At 44.5% G+C, this 25,443-nt stretch overlaps 1 protein-coding gene across 1 annotated transcript in view; it reads left to right on the plus strand.

Moving 5' to 3' along the window:
- CHCHD6 (coiled-coil-helix-coiled-coil-helix domain containing 6) overlaps positions 1–25,443 on the plus strand; it is a 242,339-nt gene that overhangs the window by 117,062 nt on the left and 99,834 nt on the right. Inside the window, exon 5 of the mRNA XM_044252867.1 lies at positions 11,893–11,976. Coding sequence (XP_044108802.1) covers positions 11,893–11,976 — 84 coding nt within the window. The remainder of the gene's footprint in view (positions 1–11,892; positions 11,977–25,443) is intronic.

Genomic DNA, 25,443 nt, shown 5'->3' on the forward strand with positions numbered 1-25,443 from the left:
ATGCTTTTAGCTGGTGATATCATTTGGTGTCACAACAATCTCATGGAACGTAGATGATGTTAATCTCTCCATTGTACAGATTGGGAAACTATTTTAGACAAGTTCTGACTGGACCAAAGTCACTAGGTAAGAAGTGATGGATCTAGAATTCAAACCTAGTTTCTTCTACCTCCAAAGCCTGCTCTCTTAAACCATTATCCTAGATCATCTCTTAAAATTGGAGTACATTATCATTAATTTAAAGGAAGGGTTATGTGGTACATAATTTAGACCCATCATGGATCTTGCTGTGTCTTTGAGATGCCATTATAATCATCATTTATCTAAGTGTAGGTGTGATCTAGTGCCTTGTTACTCAAAGTAACATGACCTGGGAGCTTGTTAGAAATGTGTAATCTTGGGCTCATCTCAGACCTATAATTCAGAATCTGTATTTATCAAAAGCCCAGGTGATTCAAATGTGCTCTCAGTGTTTAAGGAGCACTGTTTTAATACAGTTGAAGGCATCCAGTTTTATGATCAGCCGGTGATTTGACATTATTAAAACACACAGTTCAGGAGGGGATGATGTGGTCCCAAAGTGTTGTGAGGTTGGTGAACTGGGAGTCAGGAACCTTCTGTTCCTCACCCTACATCTGGGTGACCTGGAGCAAGTAACTTAATTTGAGTCATTTTACTTGTACATGAAATGAGGAAATTTTTTTGTCTGTTTTTTTTTTTAAAGAAAGTACTTAAGGTTACTAACTTACCTCTCAGATACTTTATTAGCTATGTCACATTTTTTGTTTTAAATGTAGAACTTTCATTTTCTTTTTCTTTTTAATTTTGAAATTTCTCTTGTTATTTTTGCCTAGCCTATGAGTTATATTTAGGAAGGCATATTAACAAATCCATTTTTAACTGCCTTTTTTATTATTGATTTGTAATTTGATTGTATTTTCATCAGAGAAGTGGTCTGTATGATATTGATACATTGAAATTTGTTCATTTATTTTTGTGGCTGTGTCTTTTTTTTTTTAAAGATTTTTATTTATTTATTTGACAGATAGAGATCATACATAGGCAGAGACAGAGGAAGGGAAGCAGACTCCCCGCTGAGCAGAGATCATGATCCCAGGACCCTGAGATCATGACCGGAACTGAAGGCAGAGGCTTTAACCCACTGAGCCACCCAGGGGCCCCTTTGTGGCTGTGTCTTAGAAGAGTGTTTGATTTTTGCAAATATTCCACTCATCTCTAAAAAGAATGTAAATATTAGGTTTATTAGATCAATCTTATTAATTTTATTATTCAAATCTTCTAAGTCCATATTAACCTCTTTGCAATATTGGGGGAAAATTGTTCAGTATTTCACCAATAATCATCTGTAGGTTTTCTGTACCTGCTTTTCATCAAGTTAAGGAAATTTCCTTCTGTTACTATTTTACTGCAAGTTTTTTTTCATAAATGGGTATTTATTTTCTCAAATGCTTTTCCTGAATCCATTTGAAATGATCACATGATTTTCCTCCTTTTATTTGTTAATGTGGTGAGTATGTTGATTGATTTTTATATGTTAAAACAACCTTGGGCTCCTGGCATACATCCCGGTTGATCATGGGGTATTATTATTTTTTTTTTTACATTTGATTTGCTCTTTTTTTTTTGGTTAAGGATTTTTACATCTCTTTTCTTAAGTAATGCTGGTCTGTGAATTTCTTTTCTTGTAATGCCCTTGTCTGGTTTTCTATTATAATAGTCTCATAAAATACACTGGACTGTGTTCCCTCTTCTTCTATTTGCTGAAAGAGTCTGCTTAGAAATGGTGTGATTTCTTTCATTAATCAGTGTGAAGTCATCTGGGCAGCAAAATTCTTTGGGGTGAGTTTTTTGGTTGTTAAATCTACTTCGTTTTGTAAATCAGAGGAAATTATGTATCTTATACTTATAGGTATACAGTTTATACATGTCTGTTAGAGCATTTATCACATTGTATTTATTGGTTCTTTTGGTAATTAAACGTAATGGCTCTGTAAGTTTATACTTTTTTTTTTTTCTTTAAAGATTTTATTTATTTATTTGTCAGAGAGAGAGGGAGAGAGAGTGAGCACAGGCAGGCAGAGAGGCAGGCAGAGAGAGAAGCAGGCTCCCTGCCGAGCAAGGAGCCCGATGTGGGATTCGATCCCAGGACGCTGGGATCATGACCCGAGCCGAAGGCAGCCGCCCAACCAACTGAGAAATTTTTCATTCATTGTTCTTCAGATATTCAGATACTTTCCTACTACCTTCTCCCCTTCTCCCTTCCCCAGGTATCCTACTTTATATGTGTTACCAGTTGATACTGAAATTTTCCATCAGTCACTGAGGGTAGCATTCACTTTTTTAGCCTTTCCTTTATAGCCTTTTACATTTCTCACAAATTTCTCTTTGATTCTTTTTAGTAGTTTCCATTTATTTCATTATGTTCACATTTTCCTTTAAATCCTTGAAAGTATTTATCGTAGCTATTTTGGAATCCTTGTATGCTAATTTGATCATCTCTATCATGCCCAAGTCTCTTTTTCAATACTAATTTTCCTCCCGGGTAGGACTCATGGATTCTTGAGTAATAGGTTTAATTGCTAAACATTTGAGGATTTTCTAGGCATCTTGCTGTTTGTTAATTTCTATTTTAATAATTTTTCAGTCATAGAAGATACTTTGATTTCATCTGTTTACATTTCTTGTAGCCCAGGAGAAGGTCTATGTTCAGAACTTTTCCATGTTCAATTAGGAAGAATGTGTATCTGTAGTTGTTGCATGGAGTAATGTATAATGTCAATTAGATCATGTTGGATGACAATATTGTCTGTATCTTTTGTATCTTTGTTGATTTTTTTATCTAGTTCTGTCAGTATTTGGAGAGAGGGATGCTAACATCTTCAACTATGGATTTGTTTATATTCTTTAGTCAGTTGAATTTTTATGTATTTGAGAGTTTTGTTTTTAGGTGCATGCACATTTATAATCTCTTCTTGAATAATTGTCTCCTTTATGTTTATGAACTGCTCCTCTTTATATCTGGTAATATTTTTTGTTTTGAATTCTCTTTTATTTGATATAACTACACCAGCTTTCTTGTACTTAGTGTTTGCTTAATATATCTTTTTCCCATTCTTTTTTTTAACCCATTTGTTTCTTTATATTTAAAATATATACTTTTAATCCATAACATATCATTAGAGTTTTGCCTCTCACTGGTGAGTGTGGTAGGCAGAACAGTGGTCCCCCAAAGATATTCACCTCTTAATCTCCAGAACCCATGAATATATTCCTTTACATTATAAAAAGGACTTTGCGGATGTGACTACTGTTAAGGATATATGATGGGATTTTATCCTATATTATACAGGTGGGTCCAATGTAATCTTAAGGGTCTTTATCAAGGAAAGATAGATGTGGGAGATTCAAGGAGGGAGGTGTGATGATGGTAGCAGAGGTCAGAGTGATGTGGAATCATGAGCCAAGAAATGCAGGCAGCCTCTAGAAGCTGGAAAGGTAAGGAAATAGATTCTTTCCTAGAGCATCCAGAAATAAACAGCCCTGCCAACACCATGATTTTAGCCAAGTTAAGACTCATTTGGTACTTCTGATCTCTAGAAACAGAAGAAATAGATGTGTATTAAGCCACTAAGTTTTTGGTAATTTCTTACAACTGCAAATAGGAAATTAATATAAGGAGTTAAACCTGTTTGTTTAATATGATTATTGATGTGGCTGGATTTAAATCTACCATCTTGATGTTCAATTTCTGTTTGTTCTAGCTGTGTCTTGTTCCTCTGTTCCTACTGTCTTGTAGGGAGAGGGTGGAGACGAAATCAGTATATTTTAAGAATTCCATTTTATCCTCTCAGCTGACTTTTCATTTGTGACCTTTTTTTGCTTTTTTAGAGGTGGTGCTAGAAATTACTTGTTTTTTCAAACTTATGACAGTCTATGTTTAAAAAATGTTCCATTTCTCCAGGAATTATTTAAGAATTCTACAAAAGCATTCTACTTGGGGTTTTTCTGAGCTTCTCAGATCTGTTCTTTGTTGTCTTTAATTAACTTTGGAAAGTTCTTGCCCTTTATCTCTTCATTCTTTTGCCCTGTTTTTCTCTTCTCTTACCTGGACTCCAATTAAATATATGTTGTACCATTTGATGTTGTCCTGTAGGTCTTGGGTACCCTGTTCAATTTTATTTTTCATGCTTTGTCTCTTTGTGTTTTAATTTGGATAATTTCTAATGACTTGTTTCTAAGTTCACTGATTCTATCTTCTGTTCTGTCCAGTCTTCTAATAAACCTACGATTTCATGCCATAGCATGCTAGAAATTCATTTTTAGCATTTCCATTTGGTTCTATTTTGTAGTTTTGGGTAGTGTCAGTAAAAATGGTGGAGTAAGGACCTCTGAAAATTCTCCATTCTGTAAAAGCCATGAAAATGCTCAGAGTCTTTTTTCCCCCAGACCTCTGGAAACTAACCAAAGGCTTACAGCAATCTAGGATCATTCGTTCAAGAAAAATGGTGAATTTCAGTAAGAATAGTGATTTTTGTGGCATTTTAAATAGTCTTATCCCCAGTCTCCTTTCCCCAGCTAAGCAGTAACTTTGAAAACCAACAGCCACAATCATAGTAAAAACCAGAAGCCTGACAACCACTGGACAGGGCAGAGAAGGGTTAGAATTCTTTAAAGTCCCAAACCTAGAGAGTTGTCATTATTTTTCCTGTCCAGTGGTTCCTGGAAGAACCCACTTGCAAGGCTGTTGTTACTTGACTAGACTCAGATGTTGTCCGGTGGAAACAACCTCTCCCTTGGAGGCATTTTTCAAAAACAACCAGAGGCAACTATTGAGCACATGACTGCTTGAGGAGGGGGATAACAGTTTGGGCAAACGCTAGGATAAATCAAAAGCCTAAAAAAAAGAAAAAACACTCACAGGTAAGATCATACTCAATGGTAAAAAACTGAGAGCTTTTCCCCTAAGATGAGGAACAAGACAAAGATGTCCACTGTCACCACTTTTGTTTAACATAGGAAGTGCTAGCTGCTGCAGCAGTTAGACAAGAAAAATAAATAAAAAGCATCCAACTTAGTAAAGAAGTTAAAATTTTCACTATTTACAGATGACATGATATAGAAAACCCTAAAACCTCATCCAAAAAACTACTAGAACTGATAAGTAAATTCAGTAAGGTAACAGGATACAAAATCAACACACAGAAACCTGCTGCATTTCTATAACCTAATAATGAACAGAAGAAAGAGAAATTAAGAAAACAGCCCCATTTATAGTTGTGCCAAAAATAATAAAATACCTAGAAATAAACTTAACCAAAGAAGAAAAAAATCTGTACTCCAAAAACTATAAAACACTGATGAAAGAAATTGAAGAGGACATGAACAATTATAAAGATATTCCATGCTCATGGATTGGGAGAACAAATATTGTTAAAATGTCCATACTGCCCACAGCAATCTACACATTTAATGCAATCCATATCAAAATAACAACTTCATGAAAAAAAAAAAAAAGCTAGATAACAAGATGTTCATAGAAGACTTTGAAAAGCTCCAACATATTCTTGGAAATCTAGAAGACCAGATGAATGTGTAAGGCTGTGCACAAGGAGATCCCAAAGAGTTTTTCACACCTAGATACATCATAACCAAACTGTTGAACACCAAAATCAAAAAGAGAATTCTTGAAAGTAACAGGATAGAAGCAATTCATCACATGCAGGGGATCCTCAATAATATTAATAGTTTATTTCTCATCATAAATAATGGAGGCCAGAAGAGTCCTCATCGATCCCTGTGAAAATTCTCCCTCTTTTCACACATGGGGTCTACCCTTCTCTGTTAGATTCTTTAACATATTGATCATAGTTCTTTCAAAGTCCCTCTGTGTCACTTGTAACATCTGGACCATTGTCACGTCTGATTCCATCGAGTATTTCTCTTTATTGTAGGTCATTATTTTCATGTGTCTATGTGTTTATATTTTTGATGGAATATTTGCTCAACCTTTTGTGTAAACAAACAGTATACACTGCAGTATAGATGTCCTGTGAAGGGTTTTCTTTTGTTCTATAAGATCGTTAGTATAGGGGCTTGGTGTCTTATAATGACATATATAGTTAGATTTTCTTTTTCTTTCTTTTATCCGAAATGAGAATCATTTTCTCTTAAAAAGATGAGATTAATCAATTCACGTATTGTTTTCATTGTCTATTCCTAATTGAGAAATTATAACCTTTGGTGGTTTAAAACAATAAAGATTTACCCTCTCACAGAGTGTAAATCAGGGATCTGGACACAGCTTACCCAGGTGCCTCTGTCTCAGGGCTGCAGTCTCATCTGAGGGTTCAGGGTGGCTCTGCTTTCATGCTCTCTCATGCTTCTGTGCTCCCTCATGCATCTGTTGGCAGGATTTAGTTCTTCTGGCTGTTGGCTGGAGGTCTCCTTTGGTTCTTTACTGTGTGGACATCTCCATAGGGCAGCTCACAACATGGAAGCTTGCTTCTTTAATGTGAGCAAGGGAAAGAGGATGAGCAAGACAAAAATCACTATTTCTTTGCAATTGGAAAGTGACATTCTATCACTTTTTGCCAGATTCTATTCATTAGAAGTTTGTCACAAGGGGCCACCACGGTAGCTCAGTTGGTTAAGCCTCAGGCTCTTGGTATGGGCTCAGGTCAAGATCTTAGGGTGGTAAGATGGAGCCCTTTGTCAGCTTGTCAGCTTGCACTGGGCATGGAGCCTGTTTAAGATTCTCTATCTCCCTCTGCCCCTCCCCCACAAGAAGTTTGTCACTAGGTGCAGCCCATACTTAAGGGGAGGGCATCACACAAAGATATGAGTATCAGGACATGGATCATTGGGGACCATTTCAGAAGCTGTCTACCACATATTTGTTGTGACAGCTGATGTTTAATTTTATTTGGGATTTTCTGTTTATATCTTCTCCTCCTCACCTCCACCCCAGCTTTCTCCTTATTGCTACATCTTGCTCCCGTCCCCACCTCATTTTACCTGACCTTCCCCCACCCTCCCTTGCCTTCTGCTCTAACGTCTGTCTTCCTCCTTCCTCTCTTCTCCCTCCTTCATCTTCCTCCTCCACCTCCTCTTCTCTGCCATCCCTTTTGGCTCTTCTTCTGAAATAGTTATTAGACATTGGTTGGAGTCTGTCAGTTTGTCTTTCAAGTTTTTCAGCTCCTCTTTTGTACATTTTATCTTTATCTTCTGTTGCAACATTCTGGATCACATTTCTGTGCTACTTTTTAATTTCCTAATTTCCACCTTACTGCCCTCCATTTAGGGTTTGTCTTATCCATTTTATTTTTTATTTTGAAGAAATTTAAATTCATAGTATTTACCTGCTTGGGGGTTTTCCTGTTCGAGTTTCGTAATTTTTTCTTTTTAAATCAGAAATCTATTTATTTTTTGAGTACCTTAAACATGTACTGTTAAAATCGCTTATTGCGGTGCCTGGGTGGCTCGGTCAGTTAAGCATCTGCCTTAGGCTCAGGTCATGATCTTGGAGTCGCAGGATGGAGCCCCACATCAGGCTCCCTGCTCAGTGGGGAGTCTGTTGCTCCCTCTTCCTCTTGGCTCTGCACTCCCATGCTCCCTCTCTCTCTCAAATAAATAAGAAACAAACAAACAAACAAAAAGTAAAATCCTCTATCAATTGGAAATTTGAACACTGGCTGAATATTTGATATGTTAAGGAATTAATTTGGTGGGGTATGCAGTGGTATTATGGTTTGATTTAGGAAAATACAAGCCCTTATCTTTTAGAGAAATATACTGAAGTATGTGCTGGTGAAATGATCTGCTGTAAGAAATTTGGGAGTAGGGAGAAGGTAGGGAATATAGGTGAAATGAGATTTCCTTTAGTCTATAAATTTTGAAGCTTAGCGATGGCTATCTGGAGTTTTATTAAATTATTCTGTCTTGTGTTTTATTTTTGCATAATAAAAAGTTTTTAAAAATCCTTTGTCATGATGTCCCATAAAATTAATTTCATCTGGAGTGAATTCGTATTCCATTTGCTGATTTTATTGCTGATTTATTTCTAAGCATCACATTTTTTCACATATTTGGGATTTGGTTTGCAGGTGTATTTTGAGTAGGAAGTTTGATTTTTGTCTTGTTTTACTTTGCTTTGTTTTCTCTGTCATTTTTGTTTCTCCCTGCCTAGTATTTTTCTGGTGGTCTATACCTGCCACCCACATTCAGGGACACGTGTGACCGTGGCCTTCTGAGGCCCCTCCCTGTGGTGATACTAGTGCTGCAGAACTGGGACCTGAGCAGGGGACTTGATTCATTTGTAGCCTGGGGCTGAGTGGACTGAAGCTGCAGCCCATGGACTGAACCTCAGCCCTACACGGGAGTCTTCCAGAATTTTTTTGGTCAGCTTCTCATTCCGGGGGAGCCCTGGGTTCTAGTGGCAAGACTGGCTCCAGTCCTTCTGCTCTATGGGGCAGGCTTTGTTCTGGCTGTCTCCACTGACTCCAGACCCAGAGCCCAGCAGGACTGTGGCTTCAGCCTCACCTACTGCTTTGCATTCCTGTTCTGTTGGACGTTTTAATCTTGTTTTTGAACCTGGCCATGTCTTTTTGGTCTTCGGTTCTTCTGTTTTATCTCTTCTTGCTATGCGTTTAGAGCAGGGAAGATGCATCAAAGTGTGAACTCACTGTGCTCTCTTGACTAGAGGAAGTCCTTGACTAAATCACTGAAGATTCCTTTCAATTCCCTATTCAAAGACTGTAATCCACCAAGTAGATCTTCATAACGGTGATATTTTGCCTTTGTATCGGAGACAGCAAACTTTACTCAGTATTTTTTTTCCCCAGAAGCCTGGCTTGGAAATCTCCTTAGAGAAAATAACAACCCACTACCCCACAAGTTATTCTGCCTGTGGCTTCCCCAACACATATCTTTCTCTAAAATTATCTTATTTTTCTGCACACACATTTGTCTCTCCCACTGGGATCTTCTGATCTCTTCCCTTTTGTATCCGCAACCCCTTTGCGATAGTGTCTGTCACATGGTAGGCACCCAATAATGTTCTGATAAATTACTGAATCAGTCAGTGAAGCCTGCCAGGGTCTCCTTTAATTCCACGGCCATGCTGCGGGGTGCCTGCCGTGTGGCCTCACGTGTTGGATGATGGCAGCTATGCAGAGTGACCAGGGTGTCTGAGGCCCGCCTTCATTCACCCCAGCAGCATCGTGGAAGCCCTGCTCCTGGGCCAGGCACTGACAGCCAGGCGTTGGTAACACATTCATTGCCACAGCCCCTTTTCCCCTCCTGTCACCTCCTGTCCACTATTACTCACCGGGTTTCATTATAAATCTCAGAGATGAACGGGGTCAATGGGTGGTCCCTGTTGGTGGATTGGGCAGAGCCGGTGAGGCTGCCACCTTGCCGGCTCGCTGTGATGGAGGCAAAGGCTTTGGGGATATGCCCAGGCAGGCCAGGCCCTTCTCACAGAGCTTCCTTCACAGGGGGTGAGACAGACTCCTAGCCCTCTAAACAGTTAATCACGTCCTTGCTTGCTATCAGCTTAGTGGTGTTGCTGATTGACATGGCTGTGAAAGAAGAACCCCATATCCTCAGTGTTTCTTCCTGTGTATGAACTGTTTCTCTGTGACCTGAGGAAGCCGCCATGGTTGGGCAGCTTTGCCTGGAGCCTTAGCTCTGCATCCCGTTTCTGACACAGACTCCCATGCTGGCTCAGGCCCAGGAACCATGAGCTGAGCATTCCTGGAGCCGCTGCCCAGAGGAAGCAGCCTGATGTGTCCGCGGGAGGGAGGGTGGCCTCCTCATCTACTGTCCCACTGACCTCAAGTGAATGGCAGCAGAAGAGCCTTGTGGCAGTTTTGCTTTCAGTTGTCATCTTTCCGGGTGGCTGGGACTGTTGGCCAGAAGATGGCAAGTCCAGAGCCCCGGGAGATGCTCTTGCACTGGCTGCTTCATTGTGTCAGACCGTTTCTCTTCTGATCATACCAGGGACGGTGAAGGTTGGGGCCCCAGATGGCTGTGCAGATCCAGCATGGATTAGCCATGCTCCCATTCCTGGGACACTGCCTAGGCATCGTGCTCTGAAAAATCCTGTGAGAAATCCCCAGCATTCAGTGTCACTGTTTGTATTTAGCTTTTCTGAAGTGTTGGCATTCCACAACCATTCCAGAAGCCTTCTTGGCATTTTTAGATCTTCTACAGCAGCTTCAGGAGCCAAGTTTCTGCTCTGTTCTCCTTTCTGCAGGTAAGGGGGACAGACCCAAGAAAAGGATAAGAAATTGCTCAAGCCAGTGAGTGGTGGGACCAGTAGTAGAGCGTGACTCTCAGATTGTCAGCCGGCACCCAAGCCCTGCCTGCTGGGTCTTCCTGAGCACATCCAAGTCCGCTAAACCAAGGCCTTTCCTCAGGGAAAGGAGTCGCTGCCACCTTGTGCTTGGCTCTTCATTACTGGCCCCCTGCTGGGCTTTAGAAAATTTTCACATCAAGGGAGCAGCATGGCCAATGAAATGGGCTTTCAAAAACATTGATTCTTGTCCTACTCAGTCTTTTTGAACAGCTCAAAACCACACGCCAACACCATGGTGTGGTCTGAAGGAAGCAGCTCGGGACTTGGAGTCTCGGCAGCTTACATCCATGGTTGGCCTCCATCATGGACTAGCTCTGTGCTCTTGGGGTCATGATAATTACATGAAATAGGAGCCTGAAATGGGGCTGGAGCTTACTGGGCCCTTCCATGGGGTGGACAGTGATCAGAGGGCATTACTTCTTTGCACGAGCACTGAGCCAGCCCTCTGGGCTTCTCAGATCCTGGGTGGGGTCAGGCCTTGGGGCTGTATCCTGCAGAGGTCCTGAGAGGCTCCAGGGCCATGGGTGTCCCAGGCAGCAGGACACTGCTGGGATGCAGTATCCCTTGCTGGAGGCCTGCTGTGACCCCACCCATTTCTGCAGGAGTTTCCATACAGTCCTGTGGGTTAGGCACTTTTGCTTTAAGCTTTTATATGGTACCCATGTAAGCTGGAACTCACTCACCCAACCAGTTAAGGGTGGGCAGGTTCAACTATAAGTGTGCTAGCTCCAGGTTGCTTGCCCTGGTTAGCCAAACCCCTCAGCCTAACTGTAACCTTCGGGAGGGGGTTTGTCCTCAGCCATGTGCACCAGCCATTCTGTTTGTTCCCTGTCGGGTGGGCTGTTCTCTCCAGCTGTAGGGTTCTGTAGGGTTCTGTAGGGTTCTGCTCACCTTTCGGATATCTGACCCCTGAAGCAGAGAGTTTACCTCTCCAGAAGAAGGGCAGTCTGGTATCCCCGTCTCTGGGACCTCATGCGTGAGTCTGTGGCATGGTCTGGTGCCAGGGTGAGAACTCTGTGGCCAGGGGACAGCTCTGGCCCTTCTAGGCTGTGTGGCCTGGAGGCAGTGCAGCTCTGTAGTCAGGCCCTGCACCTGCTGGGGCTCAAACCCTAGTTCCTCCTATGATCTGAGATAGTCACTTAGCCTCTCCATTTCTTTGCCTATGGGGGCATCATAATACTCCTGCCTACCTTTCCAGGGTGTTTTGAGAGTCAAGTGAGAAAGTCTGTGGGAAGCCCTTGGACCAGTACTTGGCACACAGTCAGCACTCCGTAAATGTGAGTGCTGGCCTTCTGTGAAATGACTCCAGCAGCTACCCACCTCGAAGCCCTCTGGTGGAAACTAAGCACTACAGGGTACGTAAGTGGTCTAGCATAGCATAGGTTTTCAACTCATGATTCTGCTTCTCACAAGACCAGTGCCTCTGTGAACAGAACCCCCCTTGGTTTCTCCCCAGAGCTCACACTCAGTCCAGCTGCTGCCGGCTAACGTGGGCTTTGTTCTCTTCCAACTAGGCCAGGGAGCTGGAGAGCCGGGAGGCAGAGCTGAGCCGCCGTGACACCTTCTGTAAGGAGCAGCTGGGGCGCATTGAGAGGAAGGTAAGGCTCCTGTCAGCCGCCTTTGGGAGCCAGGTCCTGAAATCCCCTGACCAGAGTCCACTGCCGCCGTTTGGGAGAGAGGAGCCTGCACTCCCGGTTCCCCCGGTCGCCCCAGCAGCCAGTCCCCTGCTGTGGACCTGCCCTCCTGTGCCTGGCAAACACCACACCCCCACCCTTTCTACAGGTTGTCTTCACAGAGATAATTGGTTTTTAATTGGCCCGCTTTTTGTGAATGCGGCTGGCTGTGCTATAGTTCCCTTTTAGAAAAAAAAAATCACTTTCACCACAGGGCGGTGCTGAGACCTAGCCTACCTTTCTGACTTTAGTTAAGCTGCATTGGATAAAAATAATAATAACGTGAAGTCTTGCTGTACAAATATATTAAAGTTGTATTATTGATTTTCTCCTGGGAGCCGGGGAGATCAAAGTGCACCATGGCTACACACTCCCTACTTTTCTAGGATAAGCCTTTGAAATGAATGAGATTGAAAGACATAGCACCATTCCCTTTTTTTTTTTTCTTTCTTTTTTTTTTAACGCCTACAACGACTCTTGAAAATTCATTTGGTAACTTGCTTACTTTGGGGGGGGGCTTAATTTGTTGATCATGACCGATTTTTTCAAAGAAACGGCTTAAAACATGGAAGGAGATGGTTGGGAGATTTAAAAAAAATTGTTCTTCCTCCTGCCTGCGACTGCATGCCAGGCAACCTGAGCCATCAGCTTATTGCAGGCAAATCTTTATGAATCGTTTGTCACGCTTTGGAGCTTTGAAATTGACAGTTTGCCTGAGGGGCTTGATTTCTGTAGGGGTTTTCTCCTATGGCATGGCACAGGGGAGGCTGATGGAAAAGTGGATTTCTGGATTTCCAGGCCTTGAGGACAGGAGGGATGCTCCTTCTTGCTCCCGGGACACTCCGGTCCACCTCCTGTAGGGTGTTTAGGCGACACCAGAATTGTCTTGTGAATACCCAGCACCGCCCACTGGTGAAGCATTGTCCTGAAGGTCAGCAGGGTACCCCAAGCCACTTACAGAGGTGGTCCTTAACAAGGAGAGGTTTCTTGGAACAGCCTCCTGCCTAGGTTTGACTGTAGCTGTAATGACAAGGATTGTGATTTGAGATCCTGAAAAAGGGTAAAAACATTCCACAAGCCATAGCTCTAATTATCACAGTTGCCCATATGTTCATGAGCGCAGATTTTTTTTTGTGTTGTTATGTGTGCAGTTCTGCGGTCTCCTGCTGCGCTCCTCTTGCTTTTCCCTCTCTTGGTTTGACTCCTGGAAGTATGTGTGCATGTGTCTGCTTGGAGTGAAGGGTAGAAGCCTTACAGTGCTTTTTTTGATTTTTTGGGTGGTTTTTTGTTTTGTTTTGTTTTTTTGTTTTTTTGGTCTCAAATCTGTTTTTCCCTTGTCACTCTCCTTTCTCATCCCCACTGTGGCTCTCCTCCTTCTGCCCAGTTTTCTGCTGAAAGAAGGAGATTCTCCTGGATGAGCCCTTCCTTCTCATCTGTTTTTCCCCTTCATCCTACAGGGAAGCCTCAACTCCTTCCATACACAGATGTGGGCTTTTTCTAAAATGAGGTTTTCTACATGATCGTGAAGTTATTGAATGCTTCCAGAAGGAGGTGCAAAAACATGATCACCTGCCTGACTCTTACATACTAGGATTTTGCTGGATAACATACAGAAGGAAAGCACCTCCAACATCCCGGGAACTAGAGATTGGTGAGGGAGACAGAGTGAGGGGGGTGGAGGGGAAGGGGCAGCACTGAAGAAGGGGGAGCAAAGAGGCACCGTCCTAAGGCTTAATCGTACCAGTCTTGAGAAAGGTTTTCCATCTTCTCCGTGGATAATTTTATTCCCGTAATGGTTGGGAAGATGAAGAACATGGTATCCGACAGTCTTTTTTATTAGCTGTTGCTTTTATATAATTCTGCTTTCATTTGTTGAATACTCTCAGACCTTGACATTTTCAGCTTCTGTACACACAGCTTAAGGGCCTTCCAATCAGCAGCCTCCTTTCTTTTCTTTTTTTTCCTATTTCCTCTTAAGTTTAGAAATTGATGGTGGAAATCGGTTCTAGGGGAAATTTGGAACAGCTGCTGAATCATCGTTGACCATCCAAAATAGTTGAGAGTGTGGTTAGGGGCCAGGAAAGGTTGGGATGGGGGTCACAGAGGCCTGGGCTTGTGGGGGCGCCATGCTGTGTCCACTTGCTTCTCAGCTGGAACCCTGCTGCCCTTCTGCCTGGAGGACACTGTTTTCGAGTGCTGGTCCACTGTGATTGGCAGGTAGGGAAGTCTTGTGCAGAATCCAGACTCATTTTTAAGGGGGAGGAGACATCTTGACCCCTTTGTACTACAGTGTTTATTCCCTAGATGATTATTCCTGAGTGTGGAAATCATATTTTGTAGGGCTCCTATGCTTTATAATCTTCCTGAGTAATTGTTCCTCACGCCCACACTGCAAGATCTAAGTGAGGAGTGTTTTTCCTTTCATCACAGAGAGCAGTGAGCTGCTGGGGGTGCTGGGGCCTGGTGAAGGTCTTATGGCACCTGGGAGCGAACCCCAGACATGGTGTTGACACGCAAGCTGTGGGCCGGGAGAAGCACCTGCTCACCCTGGCCCAGGGCCCACATGCGGCCCTGCACCCCTGCCCTCTGTGGCCACACTGTGCCTCCTCATGTCTCGGTTTCTTTGTCTGTAAAATGGAGATGCGGGTGCCTTCCACAGGCACCCGCATGTTAGAGGAGGTAATGTCTGAAAGGTTTTGGCATGGGCCAGTGCCTAGCAAGAGCTGGCTCCTCTCTCTAGTGTGCAGTGGTTACTGGCAATTGTCTTTCAAGTCCTAACGCTTCAGGTTTGGATTAATGGGTGAATGTGTGTACACATGCACGGATGTATGCGTGCTGAGATAGATTTTATCATCAGTGGGTGGCTGCTCTCTGGGATGCAGAAGCCTCCTCTCTGGGCTTCACTGGGCTTTTCTCAAATACCTGCCATGGGATCTGTCTCTCATTCACGATCCACAAGGGTAGAAGAGGGCTCTGTGCAAAACATTATGGAGACCACACGCTGCTCACAAATCAGGGTTTCTCACATGCCTGATAGTCTTAGAGGACAGGGCCATTTTCCATTTCTGTATGTTGGGTGTAGGGTCCAGGAGGTGAATCTGTGTACCACCTTGACTGTCAGAGGCATGGCTGCTGAACCTCTTGCCAACTTAACTGGCCTCCCAGAGCCTTTGCTCAGCTGCCCTCTGTGGTTTCCTATAGGAAACTGAAGAACTGGGAGTGGACTTCACCCGTACTCCCCTTGGATTCTGCTATCTTGGGGCTAAGGGTGACTTGTGCCCCATCAGAACCAGCAGCGTCTACCATCTTCTGGTAGAAGCCCAGGTGCCAGGTGGCTCTGAACCTGACAGCCATTGAGCTGGCCAAGAGTGTGTCTTCTGCCCTCAACCATGGGGCCAAGTCAGGGAGATGGTAGAGAATGAGCCAGCGATAGAGTCCTAGTTCAGCCTTAATAATTTTCCAGCCTTCTGACTCTGGGCAAGTTATGGGAGTTCCAAAGCCTCAGCTTTCTTATCTTTGGAATGGGAATTTGAAAACTAACGTGCCAGTTGTTTGGATGATGAGTGGTCATTTGTGTACAAGTGTCTGATGTAGAAGTATTCAGTTCTTTCGTGTCATTTCTATCCTTTTTCCCCTTCTTTAATAAATGCATAGCCATTCACTAATTCCATATTCATTTAATTCCACTCAGTGCCTAGAGATCGCTCCGACAGTTGTGGTTCCTGCATCAGGGAATTCACGGCACAGTTTGGGAGGGGAGGGAGAGGTGAGGAATAGGACCCCAGGTGGGAGGATGCCTGAGTGCCAGCTTCCCGTGACCAAACATGCCAGCCCTATAAAAATGGTCTCACCTTTTCCAAACTCAGCAACTGCAAAGTGGGGAGGGCATTTTGGGGGTCTAGCATCACCGACTGGAGGCAGGGAGAAAGGAAGAACTTGAGAAATATGTGCGTTCTTCCTGGATCTTAGGCTCTTTCCCCCGGAGTGTAAATCTCTGTTTCTGCTCCTATTGGGTGCACATGTCATCCCAACATTGATATGTGAACAGTCAGCCCTTTTCCCGTTTTTTCTCTTTGCTTCTACTCTGGCTTTCTTTTTTTAAGGAACAACTGTCATGTGATCCTGCCAAGCCTGCAGCTTTCTCAGTGACAGCACTAAAAAGCCCCCTGCCTGGTGTCCCTGGGGGTGTCAGTCAGAGTCTGTTCAGGAAAACAGGAGCTGCTCTAGGGTGCAGAGGAAGAGGAGTTAAACACGGAGGCTCCTGCTTTACAAGAGAAGGTGGCCCGCTGGTCGGGACCATGTGCACAGGGCCCAGCCTCACACATGTCAAGGAAATGCAGTCACAGCCATAAGGTGACACCATTACATGCTCAGTAGAATGGTTAGCACGGGAGAGATGGACACCACCAGGTGGTAGCAAGGCCGTGGTTAACCCAAGCCTTCACACGCTGCTGGTAGGGGGCTACATTGGAGAAGCCACCTTAAAAAACTGTTCACCGTTGTCTGTTAAAGCTGAACACAAGCATACCATACCCTATGACATGGCCGTTCTGTGCCCAACAGAAATGTGTCCGTTTGTTCCCCGAAAAACCAAACAAAAACCATGGGGCGTTCATTGCAGGATCATTCACAGTCGCCGCTAGGATGTCAACAGGGAAATAGGTAAATCATGGCAGTCGTCACAGTGGAGGCCTGGACAGGCATGACAATGAGCAGGCTGTGGCCACAGGCAGCGATGTTGGTGACTGTCCCCAACAGAACGTTAAGCAGGAAGGCCAGAAAAGAATACAAGCACATTGGAGAGACATATCACATGCAGTTCGAGCACAGTGGAACTGATCTGTGGTGGTAGAGAGTGGAGTAGTGGTTACCTTTGGGGGGAGTAATGAAGAAAATATGTAGCGGTAGGGTAAATATGTGGGGTAGGGTCAAGTTCCCTTTCTTGATGTGGGTGCGAGTTCCACAGGTGGATTCAGGGGTGAGAATTCATCAAGCTGTGCTGGGAGGTTTTGTGCTTTTCTACTTAATGCAAAGTTGAATGCGGCTGAGGAAGGCAGGCCTACCTTTAGGCACCCGCCTTATCACCTGCTGCCCCCTCTCAGCACTTCCCTAGGCCCTGTGCCCCTTGTGTGTTCTGGCACTTGCTACACTACCATGTGGTTGTTGGCATCTGTGACTGTTTCCCCTTCCAGGCTGTGAAGGCCTGGGAGCTCAAAGTCCTTGCTGGTCTGATTCATCAGGGGTGATTCATCACTAAAGGTTGGGGATGCAGTGTCTGCCATAGAATAGGCATCCAGTAGATGTTAGCAGGAATAAAGAAAGGAAAGTGTGTATGCATAAGCAGGAAACAGTGATGCAGTGGAGGTTCTGGGAGAGGGAGAAGACTTCGTGGTGGAAGCTGTGTTTGGAGAATGAGCAAGATGGAGGCAGGACGTGAAGAAGGTGGGGCTTCTGGACAGAGACCCCAGCCCAGGTGCTCCCATGTGACTGTTGGCAGTGGGTGGGGAAGCTATAAAAATAGATTAGAGTCACATCATGAAGGACCCAGATGGCTGGCTAACAACTGTAGCCCTCCTTTAGAATAATGTTGGGAGTTCTTGAAGAGAGCTGTCAGCTGGAGAAAGAGTTGCGCTTGAATGTCCGGAAGAATAATGGTGCCATTAGGAGAAAGAGAAAAATTCAGGTGAGCCATGGCACTTGGGGAAGTTCGTGAGTTTAATTTCAGACCTGCACATATGAGGTGGAGATGGCCAGCAGGTGATTGAGAGTGTCAGACATGGAGTTCCGCGTCCCACAAGATGACAGCCACCGCAATGTTATGAGCATCTGCTATGTGCCAGGCTCTTTTACATAAATTATCGCTAATCCTTGCAGCAACCCTGCAAGGTAGATTATATTACACATTTTACAAATGAAGAAACTGGGAATCAGGTTAAATGAGCTGCCAGAAACCATGCAGCTGATGGATGAAGTCAGAGCCCCTAAGTCTCTGCCCTTCCCACCATGCCATGCTGCCTCCTGAATCAGTTTGGGAAGAAAGATTTGAGAGAAGGTGGTCAGCAGTGCCAAATGCTGCGGGCCAGGGTAGGGCTAGAGGAGAGGCCTCTTGATTGTGCTTTGAGGCACAATTGAGTTGCATTGAGAGAGCCTTTCCAGTATTGATATGGAGACTGAAGCTAGGTGTGGGGTTAGGGCTGCAGTAAGTGTGGAAAGTTGAGGAAGCAGGTATAGACCACTCTCTCAAGAAGTTTCCTCAAAGAGAGAACACTGGGGGCGTCTGGGTGGCTCAGTCATTAACTGTCTGCCTTCGGCTCAGGTCATGATCCGAGCGTCCTGGGATCGAGTCCCACATTGGGCTCCCTGCTCTGTGGGAAGCCTGCTTCTCCCTCTCCCACTCCCCCTGCTTGTATTCCCTCTCTTGCTCTGTCTCTCTCTGTCAAATAAATAAATAAAATCTTTTTTTTAAAAAAGAGAGAGAGAGAGAGAACATTGGTGGTTGAAGAGGGAATGATTTGATCATATTTATGGGAGGAGGAGAATTCATAATGTGTCCCTGAGGGGTCCAGTGGAAGGTAGGTTCCCAAGGGGGTGAGAGGGCATGCAATGGTAAGGGCTGCTTTCACTGGGGAGAGTCAGCCTCTGACTCTGGAGGTGGAGTGACTTCCAGCCATGCGGTGAGTGGGTGGTATGTCTTGTTGGAAGAAATGCCGACCACTGAGTGCTCTGAGTGGCCAGCAGGCATTTCTCCTGAGTGTGGGGAGGCTTGCTTTGTGTCAGCTCAGTGTTGGTACCAGAGGCAGGCAGGGGCTCACCACTTAGGATGCAAGACTGTGGCATGGCACGTGGTCCCAGAGTGACCATGCCTTCAGGGAGAGGCGCCAGAGCAGTGGGAATTTAGAAGAGGGAACAGATAACAGTGACCTAAAAGCAGTGCTGCAAGAAATTCTCCCAAGTGGGGAAGGAGCCCACTCCTGATCACTGTGAAGAACAGTTCTACACCCAACAGCTCCGAGCCCAGGAGACTTTTGAAGATTATTGAGTCCAGAAGTTCTTCCGCAGGCGGCTAAAGAAGGACACCTGTACACCTCTTACCCAGCTAGTACCACTTTTTCCTAAGGGTATCAGCATTAAAATGGCCATTTTGTGTGTTCTCAACAGTGTACTAGAAGTGGTAAGTGAAAGAACATACTGCTTGGAGATTTAGGACAGCCTTTCTTAGTGAGAATGTGCTTTTTATACCTGTGCTGGTGGGACCCGGGTCTTTTGAAGGGGAAACAAAGAAATTGAGAACCATTGATCCAATCCAATTATTTTCAGAGATAAGAAAAGGCCCTAAGGCAGCTAACTGGTTTGAGAATCACTTGGTGTGGCTGCAAGCACTGGGTTTTTAATCTGGAGGGACCCGGGTTTGAATTACAACTTTACCACCCACTGGCTTTATAGGCAAGATCAAGTCACTTAAGCCCTGGAGCCTTGGGAGTCTTCATCTTTACAATGGGGACAGTAGTAATTACATTTTCACCATAATAAAGGACATGACATAGGACCTAGTCCATTGTAATACACTGTGGTATAAATGGTACCTGCCATTACTGTTACCAGCCAGATCTAATGAGATAACTGCTGTTGCTCCCATTGTCCCCAGAGGTCATATAGCTAATTAATAATATACCAGGACTCTGGTCCCTTGAAGCTGTGTCCGTGAGTCTTACAGTTTTCCCACCATAGAGAGTCAGGGTTAATCACAGGCTCTGGGGCTGGATGCCGTTCATTCTTGGGTTCTGCCATCACCACTGGCTCCTCCACCAGCTCTGCTCCCACTGCCTCCTGGTCCCACATTCCCCGTATCTACTCTGCACATTCCTTCTCGTCTGTTTGCTAACGCTGTGTTTCTGTACCTCATAGTCTCATCTTTATGGAAATGCTCTCTTTTATCTCACACTAACCTGTGAGGTGAGGAGGGAGCAGAGACTACCACCTCTGCTGGGTATGTGGAGTGACTGTGGCTTTCCTGGGAGAGATGTCTGCGCCAGGGGCCCTGCGGACAGGCTGCACTACTCCTCTCTGCTGCCTATGGTGCCTGAGTTGTGTCGCTTAGGTGTGGGTGGGGAGGAGTGTTCATGGTAGATGGAACCGAGGATGCTCAGAGAGGTTAAGGGATGGCACAGGGTTTCACAGCCCTTCAACTCCGGGTCCAAAATTTAGGTCTTCCTGAATCCATGTCTATAAAACAGCAACAGGAGTTCTCATCTCACAGGGTGGTTTGGGGAGTTAAAGGCACTGATAGCATATTGCTATAAAACTGTCTCTGAGGCTGGCTTTCTCGGTGCTCCATAGCTAACATTTGCGGACCATTTCTTCTGCGCAAAGCACTGGCCAGACACCTCACCTGAAATGCCTCCTTTGGCCTGCACAATGACCCAGTGAGCTGAGCGATAAAATGACAGCTGATCTTGTGTGAATCCTTGCTGTCAAAGGGCCAGCTGTGTCCCAAGCGCATCACATGTTCTCATTGATCACATCTGCAAGGCAGCCCCATAGGGTAGGAACTGCTGCCATCCCCTTTGTATAGGTAAAGAAACAGGCTTTGAAATGGGCAGCAGTGGTCACGTGACTGATTTGGGATCACAGCCCTCAGTTTGCTGTCGGTGGGCCCAGGCAGGCTAAATGCAGGGGTCAGTTGTTCATCAGTCAGCCACCCAGGGCAGCTGCTCAGAGTACTCTTTGAAACTGTATTAAAACAGGGCACCTGAGTGGCTCAGTTGGTTTAGCATTTGCCTTCAGCTCAGGTCACGATCCCAAGGTGTTGGGATTGAGTCCTGCATCAGGCTCCTTGCTCAGCAGGGAGTCTCCTTTTTCCCTCTGTCCCATCCCTCTGTTCATGCTCTGTCTTTCTCTCATTTTCTCTCCCCCTCAAATAAATTTTAAAAATCTTAAAAAGAAACTGTATTAAAATGATCTACGATGGGGGTGCCTCGGTGGCTCAGTTGGTTAAGCTTCCAGCTCTTGGTTTGGGCTCAGGTCATGATCTCAGAGTTGTGACATGGAGCCCCATGTGGAGGTCCATTCTCAGCAGGAAGTCTGCTTGGGATTCCAGCATTTTCCCTCTCCCTCTGAACCTTCCCTCTGCTCAGGTTCACACATACACTCTCTCTGTGTCTCTTTCTCAAATAAATAGATAAAATCTTTAAAAAATAAATCTGTGGTAGAATTTATATTAAGCAGAACAGTAGAATAGTATAATTAACCTCTCTGTGCCTGTCCCCCAAACTTAACAATTTTGCCACATTTGCTCATGTTTATTTCTTTTTCCTCTTTTGTTCTTTGCTTTGAAGCAAATCCCTGTGACCATGACATTTCCCACTACATACTTCAGGATGTGTCTCTGAAAAATACAGACATTCTGTTACATAACTACAATATTGTTTTCTTGCCTCGGAGAATTAACATTGATTTCCCTGATTTCCTCAAAAATACCTTTTCCCCGTGTTTTTGTCTGTGCTTGTTTGTTGCGGCTATAAGCCAGGATTCACTGGAGTTACAATGTTAAAATTGGTTCTTAGGCTTTCAAATCTTTTGTCACTCAGAACAGACCCTACCCCCTTTTTCTATGCCAGCGACTTGTTGCAAAAACTCCTCAGGTTTATATTCCCATCTTTCTTCTTCATGGTGTGGAACCTGGTCCAGAGAAGGAAAGAGCCAGCTACATACCTCATTGGGAGGCGAAATGATCGGGGGTCGGTGGTAGAGGAGAGAACATCGGTGGTTAAGTCACTGTTCATGGCTGCGGATTTATGTCGCTCCCTCCATGACTGTTGCTAGGGTCCTTTTAAGCTCGGGCTCAATCTCTGTCTCCTCTTGAAGTGGTTTCTGTGCCATTTCTGGTAGCAGTGGCATTAACATGCAGCACTTCCTGCGCCGTGGTTATTGTCTGTTGGTTTTCCCGAGGCGCATTTAGTCTCCTAAATAGGTCCTTACAGCATGAAGAACCAGAAGTGCCTGTCCATCATGTATTCGGGTCACCACCTATCCCTGCTAGAAAAGACCCAGTTAAACAAATACTTCTAATTAAATAGGCACTCTGCAGCCGCTCTCTTTCCTTTCCTTCTAGGCTCTTCCTTTGCTCGTTTTGATCAGCTTGATTGGATCAGGTGAATGCCTTTGGCCTTTCATTCAGCCCTTGGCTGTGAAGATGGTGGGATGCTGCAGACAGAGTCCAAGGTTACTCTTTGATCTCTCCCTCTTGGTGCTCTGCCCATCCCACTGTCCTGGTGACCAAGTCCTGTCCCGCTTACTGAGCTCATAGCTCCTGTTCTTTGTCCTCCTGCCACAATGGTGGCCCCTTGCTCCTCTCTCTCTTGAACTGAAACCATCATCTCCCCAGTGGTATCCTTTTTACCAGATTCTCCACCTATGATCTGCTATCTCCTTATTGCAGGAAGACCATTTCTAAAGCCTATCAACAACTCACTGATGCATTCAGAAGAAAGCTGGGATTCCTGAGCCGGGCCGCAGGGCTTTGTGGTCTGGGTCTTGGCTGCATGTCCACCTGGCATGCTCTGTCCACATGGCCTCTTTCCTGACGTTAGGATCACCCTAGAGGCCTTCTTTGACCACTTCCTGCTGCTACTTCTGTGCAGGGCTGCCACCTAACTTACTGTTTTGTCCCCAGAGCAGACTCAGTGCCTGAGAGACAAAAGATGTCTGACATGGCGGCTCAGCAATCAGGACAGATGACCGCCCACAGCAGTCAGCAGCACTTTGGGCTTAGGTGAATGGCAGTAAGTGGAGGTGGTTCTTGGAGTATAACCGCATGGCGTGGGGTGCTGGCAGGGGAACCAGACCTCTCTGTTATAAAAACTCTGCTTTGGTGTTTGGCATCGAGGGAACTACCCAGTTGTCTGCTTGGAGCCTATCCGGCTGTGGGGCATCACTGCCCTTTTAAAAAATTGCTTATTCTTTCTTTCTTTTCTCTCTTTCCTTCCTTCCTTCCTCTACTCTTTTGAGGAGGGGGGAGAGACAGAGGGAAAGAAAGAGAGAGAGAGAGTCTTAAGCAGACTCTACACCCAGTGCAGAGGCTGATGCAGGGCTCAATCTCACAACCCTAAGATCATGACCTGAGCCGAAATCTAGAGTTGGATGCTTAACCCACTGAGCTTATACTTACTTCTTAAGTAGCAGGTATTCACAGTAGAAAAACCAAAAATTTCATATAAGCCCAAAGAATAAAATCAAATTTGCCAAATCAGACCCCCTTGCCTAGAGGGGTAATATTGTTAGCACCTTGGTGGACACTGCCAAAACCTGTTTCTGTTATGGTAATATTGACTATGTTATAATACTGTTGACCCTTGAATAGCATGGGTTTAAACTGTATCGGCCCCTTAATACACAGATTTTCTCCTGTACAGTATGGTAAATGTATTTTCTCTATGATTTTCTCAACAACATTTTTTAAAAATTTACTTTATTGTGAACGTATAATGCATATAAAATACAACGTATGTGTTAATCAACTGTGTTATCGGTATGGCTTCTGGTTAATAGTAGGCTACTAGCAGTTAAGTTTTTGGGTAGTGGAAAATTACACATGGATTTTCAACTCTGGAGGAGGAGGGGGTCATCACTACCTAAACTCCGCATAGTTCAGGGGTCACCTGTATTTGCAAAAATGGGAACATAACCATGATGCTCTTTGGTAACCATTTTGAAACAGTCTATTCTGAACCATTTTTCCACATCAAACCTATTCCTACACTTAATTAGTTGTGTACTACTCCTTGTTATGAACATGCCATAATCTATTCTTCTATCACTGCATTGTTACATTGCTTTAGGCTTTTCCTATTAGGAAAAAAAAGGGGGGGCTTATCCTTATAAGCTACCTGAATTCAGCTTTTTTCTCAGGAAAAATGTTTAGAATTACAGTTGCTAAGCCCGAAGGATAGGCTTGGCGGCTACACCTTGCCGGACTGCCGTGCAGCAGGGGTAGTAACAATGCACACTTCTTTCTGCAGTACATAATGGCACCAGCCTCCTTTCCTTCAGAACATGGGCTCTTTTCCTTTTTCTTTTTAAAATTAATTACAAGTGTAATTCATGTTTGCAAGAAGTTCAAGCTCCGTGAAAGCATGCAAAGTGTGGCCCCAGTTCTCCAGCTGGAACACTGGTAAATGTGCTTCCAGCCATCCCCTGCAACTGTCAGCCTTATTTCTGTGATGAACACAGACATGGTTTGTTTTTTACACCTGGGGTCAGAGTTTATTCTTTACTAACTTGCTTCTTGAATCTAAAAGTACTTCTCAGACAACTTTGCACATCACTTCCCTTTGTCCATCAGATCTACCTGTCCCTTTAATGACTACATAGCGGGAATTGGCATTATGTATTTCACCATCTTCCTGTTAACGGATATTTAGGGTTCTTCAGTCTTTCACAATGAATTTTAATGGAGACATCCAATTTCTCTTCAGAATTTTGGCTTGAGAGTCCCCTCCCCATACCTATACCATCACAGCCTTTTATCAGCCTCAAATTTTTGCATTTCTTCAATTATTAATATGGCAGAGCAGCTCTTCATAACTTTGTTGGCCTCTTTTTTTCTCCTTTTGAGAACTGCCTCTGCAAATATGATTTTTTTTTCCTATTAGGAAAGCTCTTAAAGCTCTCCCTTCCCCCATTTTCATTGGTTTTTAAGTTTGTTAATTCGATGGGCAAAAATTGGTCTTTGAATTTGTACTTTTTTATTACTAATTAAGTGATCATGTTCATTGCTTTATGCAGGCCTGTTTATGCACTATAATCACTGTTGATTCTCCTGCCTGGAGGGACTCTTCCCTGGTGCAGGATGTTTTCCTGCTGTCTCCTCAGCTGCTGATTAGTCAGGCCCTGACTGGACACCACAGGTTGGAAAGCATGGGATTGGGGCTCACCCCTGGTGACTGCTTACCTCAGCTCTTGCTAACTGTGCAACCTTAGGCAAATGGGTTAACTTGCGTGAGCCTGAGTTCCTCATTCTTCAGGGAATAATAAGCACAGCCTCGTTGGATTGTTGCTAAGGTCTGAATGAGATGACACGTGAAAATGCCCGTCACAGCGTGTGTGGGTATTAGCCGTGCCCCTCCTCCTCGGACAGTCGTGCTGTTAATGGACAGCTGTGGTTGTGTCTCACTGTGGGGTCCGCTCAGGGGTCCTGCCTGTAACTACCACCCACTCGTTCTGTTCAAACCTTCCGGAGTAACAGCTGTCACAGAGCCAGACAGGACGAGCCTGTGTGGTGTGCCAAAGAGGAGACAACTAGCCTTCTTCCTGTCCCTCCCCAGTGAAACCATCACCCCAGTTCTCAGGCTTTCCTCCCAGTGGGGCAATCTAACTGTTCTCCTTTTGGTAGGT

This window comes from Neovison vison, chromosome 6, assembly GCF_020171115.1.
Source record: "Neovison vison isolate M4711 chromosome 6, ASM_NN_V1, whole genome shotgun sequence".
NCBI classification, from domain to species: Eukaryota; Metazoa; Chordata; class Mammalia; order Carnivora; family Mustelidae; genus Neogale; species Neogale vison.